The sequence below is a fragment of the Gracilinanus agilis genome, chromosome 3, assembly GCF_016433145.1.
Source record: "Gracilinanus agilis isolate LMUSP501 chromosome 3, AgileGrace, whole genome shotgun sequence".
Classification (NCBI taxonomy): Eukaryota; Metazoa; Chordata; class Mammalia; order Didelphimorphia; family Didelphidae; genus Gracilinanus; species Gracilinanus agilis.
This window is the reverse complement of record NC_058132.1, coordinates 601,343,639-601,356,223: the sequence shown is the minus strand read 5'-3', so window position 1 is coordinate 601,356,223 and position 12,585 is coordinate 601,343,639. Positions and strand designations below refer to the sequence as shown.

The following is a 12,585-nucleotide window of genomic DNA, read 5'->3' as shown; positions in this document are numbered from 1 at the left end:
AGGAAGGGAGGGAGGAGGAAGGAAGGAAGGAAAGTAGAGAGGGAGCAAGGGAGGGAGGGAGGGAAGAAGTGAAGAAAGGAAAGAGTGAAGAAAGGAAAGAGTGAAAGGAAGGAGTGAATGAAGGAAGGAAGAGAGGGAGGAAGAAAGGAAGGGAGGGAGGAAATGGAGGGAGGGAAGGAAAGGAGGGAGGGAGGGAAGAAAAAGAAAGAGAGAGAAAGAAACAAAGAAAGGAAAAAGGAAAGCCCCGCAGCCAATTTAAGAACAAATTCTCAAAGGCACCTGGGAGACAATTTACACTTAATGTATAGTGTATGTTTATTAGTCATTAAATGCAGATTGCTAATCAATAGAATGATTTCATGAAGGAAACTAGAGAATGCCTTCCTTGGAGGCTTTTTATGTTCTACAAGACACTCTATCCAATAAAACCTCTGCAATTAATGCAGTTTACACATCCCTGCTATAAATGTTTTGCACTGCCCATTTAAGTAGCATTCTAAAGGACTCAGCAAGCATTATGCTTTAGAAAGTCTAACAGGTACAGTAGATAAAAAACTCTGGGTTTGGAGTCAAGAAGATGCGAGTTCAAATCCTGCTTCAGACAGTTTCTTACTAGTCATGTGACCCTGAGCATCTTAGCTAGAGCATTTCCTAGGTGCCTACAATGTGCCAGACAATGTGCTAAATACTAGAAAGTCATTAAATGCTCTTTCAGCTTCCATTTCCTCATCTGTCCCAAAAACAGAGTTAGACTTAATGGTGCCTAAGGTCCCTTTTAGCTCTAAATATATGATCACAATCACATTTTTTTCCCTCTTGATCACACATTTCTTTTCCTGGATCTCTCAAAATCTATGTGGAAAGAACTTCTATAGATTTCATAAATATATCAAAATCAAACTCAATGGGCAGACAGCATGGCTCATTTGCTGATTCATCCATCGATACTTATTCTCTAAGGCTTACTCCTCTGATCAAGTATTATATGTCACCGAAATAATCAGGGAGGTCACATATATAACTTGCAATGACTACCTGAGAAGACGAGGCTTTATTATTTTAGACAACTTCTGCACCACGTTACTCTTGTTTGTTCTACTCAGGATCTTCATGGATTGGGTGGAAGGGATCTCAGAAGCCATCTACTGTACTTCTCTTGTTTCACAAATGAGGACCGAAGTCAGGTGACTTGACTAAGGTCTTTTTGTTGTGATTGTTCAGTTGTATTTCACTTTTTATGATTCCATTTGGGGTTTTCTTGGCAAAGACACAAGTGATTTGCTGTTTCCTTCTCTAGTTCACTTTTATAGAAGAAACGGAAGCAAACAGGCATGTCCACAGTCACGAAGATAGAAAAGTTTTTAAGGCCAAATTTGAATTCAGAAAGATAATTCTACCTGATTCTCAGTGGGGCACTCTATCCACTGAGTTACTTAGCTGCCCTGACCAAGATCTAACAGGGAGCAGAGAGTAAAATAGGGATTCACGGATATTTTATTCCAAATCAAGCTTCTTTCTACTGAACTACATTGCCTTGCTGCAACCTAATACACCATTAAGAAGCAACTTTGAGCAGTACATTCCTCAGCTTAGGATCATAGATTTAAATTAGGGCCTCAGATATCAGTTAGTTTGGGCTTCTCGTTTTACAAATAATGAGAGTGAAGCTAATGAAGTTGTGATTTACCCAATATCTAATGGCTGAAGTGGGATTTGAACTCAGGACTCCCTAACTCCTAGTCTGGCTCTATTCACTATGCCATTTATAAATTGAGAGTTAGAAAGAACTTTAGAGGTCATTTTGACTAAGATCAAAAGATTGAGGCTTAGAATGGTTTTGTGACTTGACCAAGGTCACAATGATAGTAGAAGAAAGAATAAATCCCTGGTCTTCCAAAATCAATGTTCTTTTTACTGAACCACTGTCTCTACTTGGTCAATTGATATTTGAAGAACCACCTTTGAAAGAGTAAGGGGCATTTATATAACCGATTCATTCATATATGTTAGCCATAGAATGCTCAGGTTAAAAAGATATCAAGTCTAATCAATGCCTCAAAAATTAAAGTTCTGGATTTTCATTACAACACTTGGGTTTCTCAAAAGACTGAAAAAAGATAATTTCAAGACATGGTACTCATTGTTTCCATGTAATTTAAGTATAATATACTCCATTATGTAGTTATGAAGTATTTTCAAAAATAATTATTATTTATTAAATATAAAGTTCACAAATCAATTTACATGCATTATCTCATTTGAGCCTCACAACATCTCAATGAATTAGGTACAATTCACACTATTTTTTCTCTAGTTTATAAATCAATAAACTGAGTCAGAAAGAGGTTAAACAACTTGTTCAAAGTCATAGAATTAGTGTCAAAGGTGGGATGAACCTTGGTCTTCCCAACTCCAGCTCTAGTAATCCGTCCTCCATGATATTTTTCAAATGAAACATAATACCCAATAATGCATACAATGTGTCAACAGAGCAAGAAAACAATGCAAAAAAAAATAAGCCTATCGATACCCTGAAATGGTACAAGATGGAAAATGTCTAAATCACATTAGGAATAATCTGAATAATTCTTCATTTTACTTCCTCTGTGATTTTTTTCCTCTAGCATAAGCAGTGTGTGTCTTGTTTCACAACAAGATGAACAGTGAAATACATGCTATATGATGATATATGTACAACCTATATGATATTACCTGCTGCCTTGGGGAGGGAGCAAAGGAGGGAGGAAGGAGGGAAAAAGGTGAGACAGATTTTGGGACATAACTCATGTGAGAATTTGTTTCTCTTGGATAAACATATTAATTATAATTTATTATAGATTTATAACAAATTTTATGTATTATGTTATTGCATTCCATATTATATTATGTTTCATATACAAAAGTCAAAATAAATGATAACTCAGAAAAAGAGCAATCTGAACCTTCTTGTTTAAATTTTGCCAATAGATATATTTACTTGGGAATCTTTTAACATCAAGGCATTTGCCAACTGGTCCAATTGCCCATATTTCTATATATTTTCTTTATGTAGGAATGGAAACTGGGAAATGTTCTGCAAATGACTAACATCCCCAGAAACCAAGGGCACCATGAGAGGAGAATCAGTTTAATTGGCTATAAATCATGTGCTGATACTCTCAATAAATGATTGCCCAAATGAAAGGGGAAATAGAAAAAATGTGTGATTACAGAACACAGGAAGGGCCTTGTCCTCAAGGGAATAACAGAAACTTTTTGTCTCTAGATTTTCCTAGTTTTTACATACAACAAAACTCAGAAGTGACTCAGTTAAATTATATTACAATGTGGTGATGTAGGAAGGGAAAGATGAACAAGGAGAGAAAAACAGAAAAAATCCACAAAGCTATTCATTGATGAATGCTTTAAAAACAAACAAGCAAAAAAAAACAAACACCTTACCTTCTGTCTTAGAATTGATTCTAGTTATCAGTTTCAAAGCAAAAGAAGCAGTTAAGATTAAACAATTAGGTTAAGTGACTTGCTCATGGTCACACAGTTGAAAGTGTCTGAGGCTATATTTGAACCCAGAACTTCCTATTTCCAGGCCTGGATCTCTAGCTGCCCAAATGAATGTGTTTTAAAATGAATTTGTAAAGCGATGCATCCAAACTGTGAAAAGGATGGTCCTATTTCATTGTACCTGGCCAGAGTCTCCAGTGCACGTTTCAGTAATGTCACAGTCATTTACTCCTTCTCGACAGTTATACCCTCGTGGCTGAAACTAGAAATTGAAGTTCATTAGTTAAGTGTAAGAATCTGTTATTTGAAAATTCTAATAGCGAACAAATTCTAATGCCTCTCATTCTTTAAGTTGAAAATGTCTTTATTAACAGCATCTTTTTAGTCATGATTTCCGCCAAACAACCAACATGAGTCATGAGGCAGCTATCAAATGGATGTAAGTCAGCTTCCACCCACTCTGCTTGCCTATGAATCATCAGCAAAAGAGTAACGTGTTCAGGCTCCAAAAACCAACTTGACATGTTCATTATTTTAAATAAATACCAGGATAATAGAACATCTCATTCCACTGTTAAACAGCTCTAATTATTACTAGGTTCTTCCTTATGTTTTGTCAAAAACCACTTCCCTATAATTTACTCACATTAGGTAGAATATGCACACACACACACACACACACACATATATATATATATATATATACTTATGCACACATATACATGCACATATGTGGACATATGTTTATGGTGTGTTACATTATTTTGTTCTATATTATATTACATTTTATATACAAAAGTAAAAATAAATGGTAATAAAAAGATTAATCTGAACATCCTTGTTTAAATTTTGCCAATGGATATTGTTTATATATGTGTGTGTGAGTGTGTGTGTGTGTGTGTGTGTGTGTGTATTTACCTGATATTTTGAGTGTAGTTCAATGAAGAAAGACATTCATCTTTCCTCTTATGGGTACATGAAATAAAATATAATCCTGGGTTGGCATCCATTTTCATTTCACTACTAATTTGACTTTATGGAATTCTTAATTCTCCATTCAACTGAACCATACCCTCTAAACACAGCAGAGAAGGCAGCCCAGCTGGGAAACGGGGTATGCAGGAGACACCAATGTCTATTAGCAATGGAGGATGCATCAGCCTTCTGTCCATATTGGGGTGGCTTTCAAAGAGTCCTTTAATCTGGGAAGGTCAAGGTTTCCACCACTCATGCTAGGAAATTAGCCTTCTTAATACTATGTTCCCAGAACTAAATAGTGTTTGGAGAAGCAGGAAGGTACCATAGTTAGGAAGACTTCTTCACCTTGTAACTACAGGTTAGATGTTTCCAGATGTCTTCGATGTTCTTAATTATTTGAAGAAAAAAACTATTTCTAAGGCTGAAAAAGGCAGTGGCCACAAACTCTTACACAAGCATTATTTCTTTTCTCACAGTTAAATAAACTTTGGGGCTTTTAGCTAGTTTAGGAGTTAAAAGAAGGATGAATGTATGCTGGAGTAACTCACAAGACAGGTTGTGCTGTTACAACAGGGTCCATCACTGCAATGTGCTCCATTTGAAAGTGAGCATTTCTTGCAACACACGCCATAGCACTCCTAAAAGAAAATACTTAACATGAAGGTCTTTTACCCTAGATAATTTATTCTTTTAATATTTCCCAGTGATCTCCACCGAGGAAGAGGCTCCAAATAAGATCACCATGCAATGGCAAACAAGTATTTAGGAATGTAGGTTCTTTGAGTGCAGATTCTCAAAGAACTTTGTATCCCTAGTGCTTAGACCAGTGCCTGGCATATAGTAGGTACTTAAAAAATGTTTGTTGTTTGACTGAAAGAGAATTAACAGCAATACATAAAGTGAAAGCGAGAAGGGAATTCAGAGGCCATCTAATCAAGAGCGCAGGACTTGGAGTCGAGAAGACTCAAAGAGAGGACAGGAGAGAAAAGATGGAGGGAGGGAAAAGGAAGGGAGACAGAGAGAGAGACAGTGAGACAGAGATACAGAGAGAGAGAGACAGAGGCAGAGACAGAGAGAGAGAGAGAGAGACAAAGGAGAGAGAGAGAGAGAGAGAGAGAGAGAGAGAGAGAGAGAGAGAGAGAGAGACAGAATGGGAGCGGGTGAAGAAATAATATTTCTTGGTCTACATTCACATACCTTAAATCAAAAAAGCCTAAATAGCTTTAAAAGAAACAAGAAAGTGGATTACAAAGAATCCATTCTATTTTTTTTAAGTATCCACTCAATCATAGACAATAGTAAACAATTAAGTAAATCTTCCAAAAAATTTGAGCTGAGGCTAATCTTTAAGAGTGTGGTTACAAAAGAAAGGGAATGAAGCCAAGATGAGTAGCAGGCCTCTATATTACATTTGGGTTTTTTTTCAGTATCTGGATTAGAAGGGAGTTTTAAAAGGTCTCGAATGCTTACCACATGGAAACCACAATCGCATTCCTCTCCTGCTTCCACATAGCCATTTCCACATTCAGTGGCTTCAAACAACTAAAAGAGATTAGAGGTAAGGGGAATTTAATATGTGATTGCCAGAAATTAGTATAAAGAAAAGCAAACACTAACAAGTCAACAGAATCTGCTAGTCAATTATCATGTAATATTGCTATGTCATGCCATTCCATTGGTGCTTTCTTTTGGAGAAAATCATGGAGGAAATGTTCCAAGCAACATGACTTATTGGAATCCCAGAGAGCAGCTCTGACATTAGAATTGTTCCATGAAGAAATTAGTTGATAAAGGGAAAGAGAGAACAAATCACTCCATATTTGCCAGGAGAGACAAAACACAGTTCTAATAGGAATCAGATGAGACAGGTGACCGACAACTCAAGACAAAGAAAATACAGTCATCCTTAGAAGATCAATATGCTTAAGTAGCTAGCATGTGCAATGGGCACAATTAAATGAATCCTAACAAACCCCAAGAAAGTCATGATAAAATACCCTCTTCCTCTTTTCAAATGATCATTGAAATTACCTGAATTAAATACTGAAAAATGGCTGAAATAGATTTCTACCTACAGTAAAATTCTCAGTTATATATGCCAAAGGAAGGAAGTCATTATTTGGACAACAGAAATCCAGAATGATTAAATTAGTTCTTTGGGGCTATGACCTTACGCCCTAGGCAAAATAAATAAACAAATAAATAAATAAAACAAATCTGGAGCAAGGCTGTACTAGCTAAATTAATTATTAGGATTAGAGATTTAAAATTGTAAGGTATCTCAGAGGCCACTATGTTCAACTCTCTCATTTTACAAAGCAGGAAAATGAGGCACAAAGTGACTATATAATAGTATTAGTATGTGTTTGAGGCAGATTTTAAACTCAGATCTTCTTGACTTCAAGCCCAGGATTCCTATGGCAGAGATGTAACTATCACAGTGCCAGACAAGCTGATCAGTGCCAAGTTTAGGTTAGGTAACATAGAGTTCCCCAAGAGAGGGTTCCTTTCCATTAAACTAAGTCCTTCCCATCATACTCAACATTTCCAAAGGTGACAAATACCACAGGCTCTAAAGATGGCTCTAATTGATCTGGGTGAGACAACAGTTGGTCACTACAGAAATCTATCTCAATACTGTCATATTAGATTGGGACAAAAAATTTCCCTACCTTCTCTACCCTGTGGCATCATAAAAGCTGGATGGGAGAATCCCATAAGAGAAGAAGAGAAGGAAACCAGTCATAGATGATTTATTCTAGACTAAGTTCCCATGATAACTATACCAAATCAGTTAAGGACCATGGATGGTTCCTGGGATATGGATCAAATAGTTAGTCATATGTATGTGTATGTCTACTACATGCATAAAAAAAGAAAGGGGGAATATTCCTTTGATGTAGCTAAATAAGTATTAAGATAGTAATAAATACCACTAAATTCTGTTATGCAGATTAAACAAATTACATAGTATATTTTTAAAAGGAATTATTTTATATCTATCATTTTTAAAACCAGCATGCCAATCATTCTTTTGAATGAGGCTCTAGATAATCAGGATTTTTTTATTTTAATCCCAGATAATTCTAGAAAAAAATGAGAATTTAAAAACTATAACTTTTCCAAACAACTAAAAGTTGAGGGAATTAAAAAGTTTCAATGTCTTTTAGAATTCTGCTTCCTAAATGATATTGCTTTCCATTTTTCAGTGAACTGTGAAGTTAGAAATTATCCTTTTACATTACACTAACCATTACTAACATTGGAATGAGAAAACATTGCTAGTTCATCTGTTATTTAATATCACTGATTTCACCCTCATTCTAAACCACACAACTACCAGACTCCCATTCTACACAGGTTTTACTAAGGTCACCATCTCAGAAGGCAGGCAACTACTTAATGATTCAAGGTCACTTGAAATTTCCCTACAATTTCATGGTGACTTAATGCTGATGTCAAAGATCAACCTAGCATCCTGAGTGCCGTAATGTTCTCTAATTACTGGTGTGGCAATAAATTATTCTGTCAAGTCTCTACAGTACTCATTTATGTTTGCAAGTGATGAAACTATTTCATTGCTCAGTCAATTTGTAGAAAATATCAATTATTTTGAAAACCATAGCCTATATTTGACTTACCTATAAGGAGCCATTTTAAAAGAAAATTTGAGGTATACAAGGTAAGGGGTCACCTCAGGGCCTGGACAGAACATATATGCATTCCAAGAGACTTTTGAAAAATTCTCCATCTGTGTAATTCTCTTTCCAAAGCTTTGATCCTATAGTCCAAAGGTTCTTAATTTGGGATCCATATAACAGCAAGGGGTCAATGAATACATTTCAGATATTTGTTTATTTTTTACTAATCTCTAATTTAAATTTAACATCTTCATATATGAATGTGGTTAAAATATTATTTTGTGAAGAGGTCTGTAGGTTTCCCCAGAATGCCAAAGCTGTCCATCACACACAAAAATGTATTAGACTCTGCACTTTATGGGGCAGCAAGGTGGCTCAGCAGTTAAAGATCCAGGCTTGGAAATGAGAGTTTCTGGGTTCAAATGTGGCCTCAGACACTTGCTAGCTATGGGACCCTGACAAAGTCACTTAATCTCAATTGCCTAGCCCTTACTGCTCTTCTGCCTCGGAACCAATACTTAGTATCAATTCCAAGACAGAAGGGTTTAAAAAAAACATGCTTTAAGGTCATAAATGACCTCACAAAAATATTTATGAGCTATAGAGAACAGAATTTTTATTAAAATATGCACTTTTATAAGATATTACAATAAAAATATCTCTCAATGATCCTCATTATGTTTTGTGACGTTTGTGGCTGCCTACTCTTGATTTAATGAATGTTTCTGGATCCTTTGCCAAGAAGAGGCTGAATTTTCCAAATACTATACATGACATCAATATCAATGAGTTGCCAAGTAAAATGAATAGCATATCTTAGGAAAAGAAATAATATAATATGTATGCAAAGTTAAGAAAAATGGTCTCCACATAAACTGCCTTTTCTATTTAATTAATATTTAGGAAGGTAGGCTAGTCCTAAACCCATTGAGATGGAATTCTTAACCTACCTAAATTAAAAACTTTTCATACTTAGAATCAAATTGAAAAACCAGGGATTCAGAAACTCTAATATCTTGTTATCATTATATCACTCCACTGGTCTTCTAAATGGAAAAGTCTTATACAAAATAAAAATTAATTGTGACTTGGGGATTGCCTTTCAATTTGTTTGTTATTGTTTGATGGAAACAAGAGGAAGCCATAATAGAAATCCTGGTTGAAATGACTGACCTTTGTTGGCCTGTTAAAGAGACAAAATCCTCCTCCTCTTTGTAAAAAATCTTTATATTCCAAAATGCTGCATTTTGAGAACTTCCGGGAATGTGACACACTGAAAAAAATAAAGAATCAGTTAGGTAAATAATTCATCAAAAAAACAATGAGGGAACAAGAAAATTATAACCTTCATAGTGCATGATAATGAAAATGTCCTCTTATGTAATTAGGTAAACTATCCACACAAAAACACCAGAAATTACTTTAAGGTAAGGCAGGGTAGGACTTACAAAATGTAGTAATTAAAACAATTCAAAGAGAAGACCTAGACATGAGTCATATCTAAGCTTTGCTTAAGACTGTCCTTAGAGTTTTATCCTGGAGTCAGGGCATAATGAGCCAGGGAAAAATGAGAAAAGCCTAATGAATCAGGAATCCCCTTCCAAAGAAAAAGTCCATTATTAATGGGGGCCATTTTGGCTACGGATCACATCTACGATCCATTCAACAATGAATCTAGGGTTTGACCCATTATGCAAAAAGCTTAACAACCACTAAACATCTTCTAAATAGTCATATAAAATGTGGATATTTTGGATAATGAAAGTCAACATACTCAGTGGAATATTGGAATTCAGAATAATATTGCATATAGGGGAGGACTCAGAGACAACACTGAAGTCTTGGTTTAAAAGGAAGCTGATAGAGCAGGGGTTGGCAACATATGGCTCTCGAGCCATACCTGGCTCTTTCTGCAGGAGCCATAAAATCAATTTTTTTTTTTCAGACGCTGTTACAGGAGGGCGCACTGTGAGCACTGTACAGCTCTCACAAAATTACATTTTTTAAAATGTGGCGTTTATGGCTCTCATGGCCAAAAAGGTTGCCGACCCCTGTGATAGAGGATGGGAAGAAGAAGAACAAGAAATTGTCTGCTTTCTCTCTTCAACCCTGGGGTACAAAAAGAAACCCTCAAAATGTATTTCTAGTCCAATGAGGAGAATGAAATCGAAGAACCTGAAATTGTAGTTATGTCTTTTCCTACAACTTCAGAGTCTAAAAACTTAAGACACTTTGACCTAAATTATGAGCCATGTAAGATATTCCAGACCATCTCCATCCCTCGTTTTTATACTTTTCTGCAACTCTGATCTTATCAATAATACTATTCCCTCCATGGGTGCAGATTGCAATCTGTTCACATCTCCTTATCCTCTGGAATTCTTGATTATGTTTTCCCATAAATCATCTATATGGAGGTCCACCTAGTATGTGGGGAAGGCATTTGGGAGGGGAGTACACAGGCTGCTCCTAACCCTTACTGCACAATCAGCATCCACCTCCTTTTCAGGTCATACATCTCTCTCTTATGACATTTTGTCTCTTTTGTGCAGTTCTTCATTCCATAGGCTACTTGCATTCATACTGTACTTCTCTACTGCCCTTTATGTGACCTGAGACTTCCATCCTTCAGAGACTGTACATATTAGTCCATGGCTCAGCCATCAAGCCTCACCAAACATGGATGTCAAAAGTATAAGCCTCTGTTTCAAAGGAAAAATTGGGGGTCATTAAAAGTTCTGTACCATTTCCTAAAAATAATTTAGCTTTTCTGCTTTTCCTCTTCAATTATTCACTCAGTTCACTGTCTTCCCATATATTCTCTCTCTAAAATATATGTTCCTATGAACCAGCTCTAAAGATCATCCTTCTACATGCCTATTGCAATCTGGTCAGCAGGTGTCCTTTATCTATGTACTTTTCCTTTGTGAGTACTTAGATTAAATTATTTTAGTAATCACAGATCTTATTTAGAAGGCTTTACAATGTTCTGGGGCTTGATATTATCATTATATCATCTGTAAACAAGAGTAACTGGGAGATTTTAACACCTTCATTTATTTGTATCCTGAGTTGGATATCCTCGATGAAAGTGGCAAAAAACTTCCAGTAGGCATATATCACCCTGTTTTATTCTTCACTTAATATTAACAAGCAGAATCTTTTTTGTTTTCCTATTATTCGTTCATAAAATTATTTGTTGTTTAGTCACACCAAGATATGGAAAGGTAAATTATAAATATAGACAAAGTGACGTTAGATCATTAGCATTAATGACCATTTGCTATTGTTCCTTTGGCATATTTGTAATAATTACAGAATTGTCTTGTAGACATATATAAATGAGATCCTGATAGGCTCTAATATTTTTACTAAAGTAATACCATCTAATTACAATAAAAACATATTATTTTCTTTATTAAAGAAAAATCATTATTTAAATAGGATTCTTGAATTTTTTGTTTTCTAAAAAATGCAATATCCAGCTAATGTTTTCTTTAGAAGTTAGTTATTTAGGAGCAAGTGGGTAGCCTGGTGGATAGAGAGCCAGGCCTGAAGACAGGAGATCCTAGATTCAAATCTGGCTTCAGACACTTCCTAGCTATGTGACCCTGGACAAATCACTTAACCCCAAGTGCCTTTACCACTCTTTTGCCTTGGCATCAATATTTACTATTGATTTTTAAGATGAAGATAAAGATTTGGAAAAAAGTTATTTTGAAATAAATATCTATTTTTTTCATGGAAATAATGTCATGAGAGGGTGGTTAAGTTCCCAGGCTAACAAATAATGCAATCAATCATTTAATAAGCAATTTTTAAGCACTTACTATGAGCCAGGAACTATGCTAGGTACTGGGGATAAAAAGACAAAAATGAAACATTTTCCTTGTCAGAAAATTTATATACTATAAGGTAGATTATATATAAATATATGTATATATACTTATGTGTATATGTATACATATATATACAGAGATATGTCATATATGTGCATAGGTGGATTTATGCAAGAGTGTTCTGGTAAATGATTAACTAGCCCACTAGGAACACACACACACACACACACACACACGGAACACACCTTTAAGTTTAATCTGTATTATTAACACTTTCCCATCACTTTCTTAAGTCTAGAAAATCAACAAACAATAAATCAAGCCCTGCTGCAAAAGCAGCACTTTTATATTTCCAAGGTATAAAATGCTCATATGGAAATTTTAATAATTGGCTCTCATCAACCAGTAAGAACTGGCTCCAGCACACCTCTGGACATATGTATGTATATACAAATAGGCACAATGTGGTAGGAAGAAAGGCTGAGGTAATAGCAGCTGGTGGGAGGAAATCAAAAAATAGTTCATCCTTCAGATGAATTTTGGAGGACATTATAAATTCTAAGCAACAGAGGTAAAGAGGAAGCCCATTGCAGATGTGAGGTCAATGAGTACAAAATTAATGCAGT

General features: G+C 35.5%; 1 protein-coding gene across 1 annotated transcript in view; it reads right to left on the bottom strand.

Annotated features, from left to right (window-relative positions):
* The window catches only part of ADAM23 (ADAM metallopeptidase domain 23), a 223,111-nt gene that overhangs the window by 35,590 nt on the left and 174,936 nt on the right, over positions 1-12,585 (bottom strand). Inside the window, exons 15-18 of the mRNA XM_044667494.1 lie at positions 9,294-9,393; positions 5,950-6,021; positions 5,028-5,117; positions 3,683-3,763 (exon numbers count right to left, since the gene is read on the bottom strand). Coding sequence (XP_044523429.1) covers positions 3,683-3,763; positions 5,028-5,117; positions 5,950-6,021; positions 9,294-9,393 — 343 coding nt within the window. The remainder of the gene's footprint in view (positions 1-3,682; positions 3,764-5,027; positions 5,118-5,949; positions 6,022-9,293; positions 9,394-12,585) is intronic.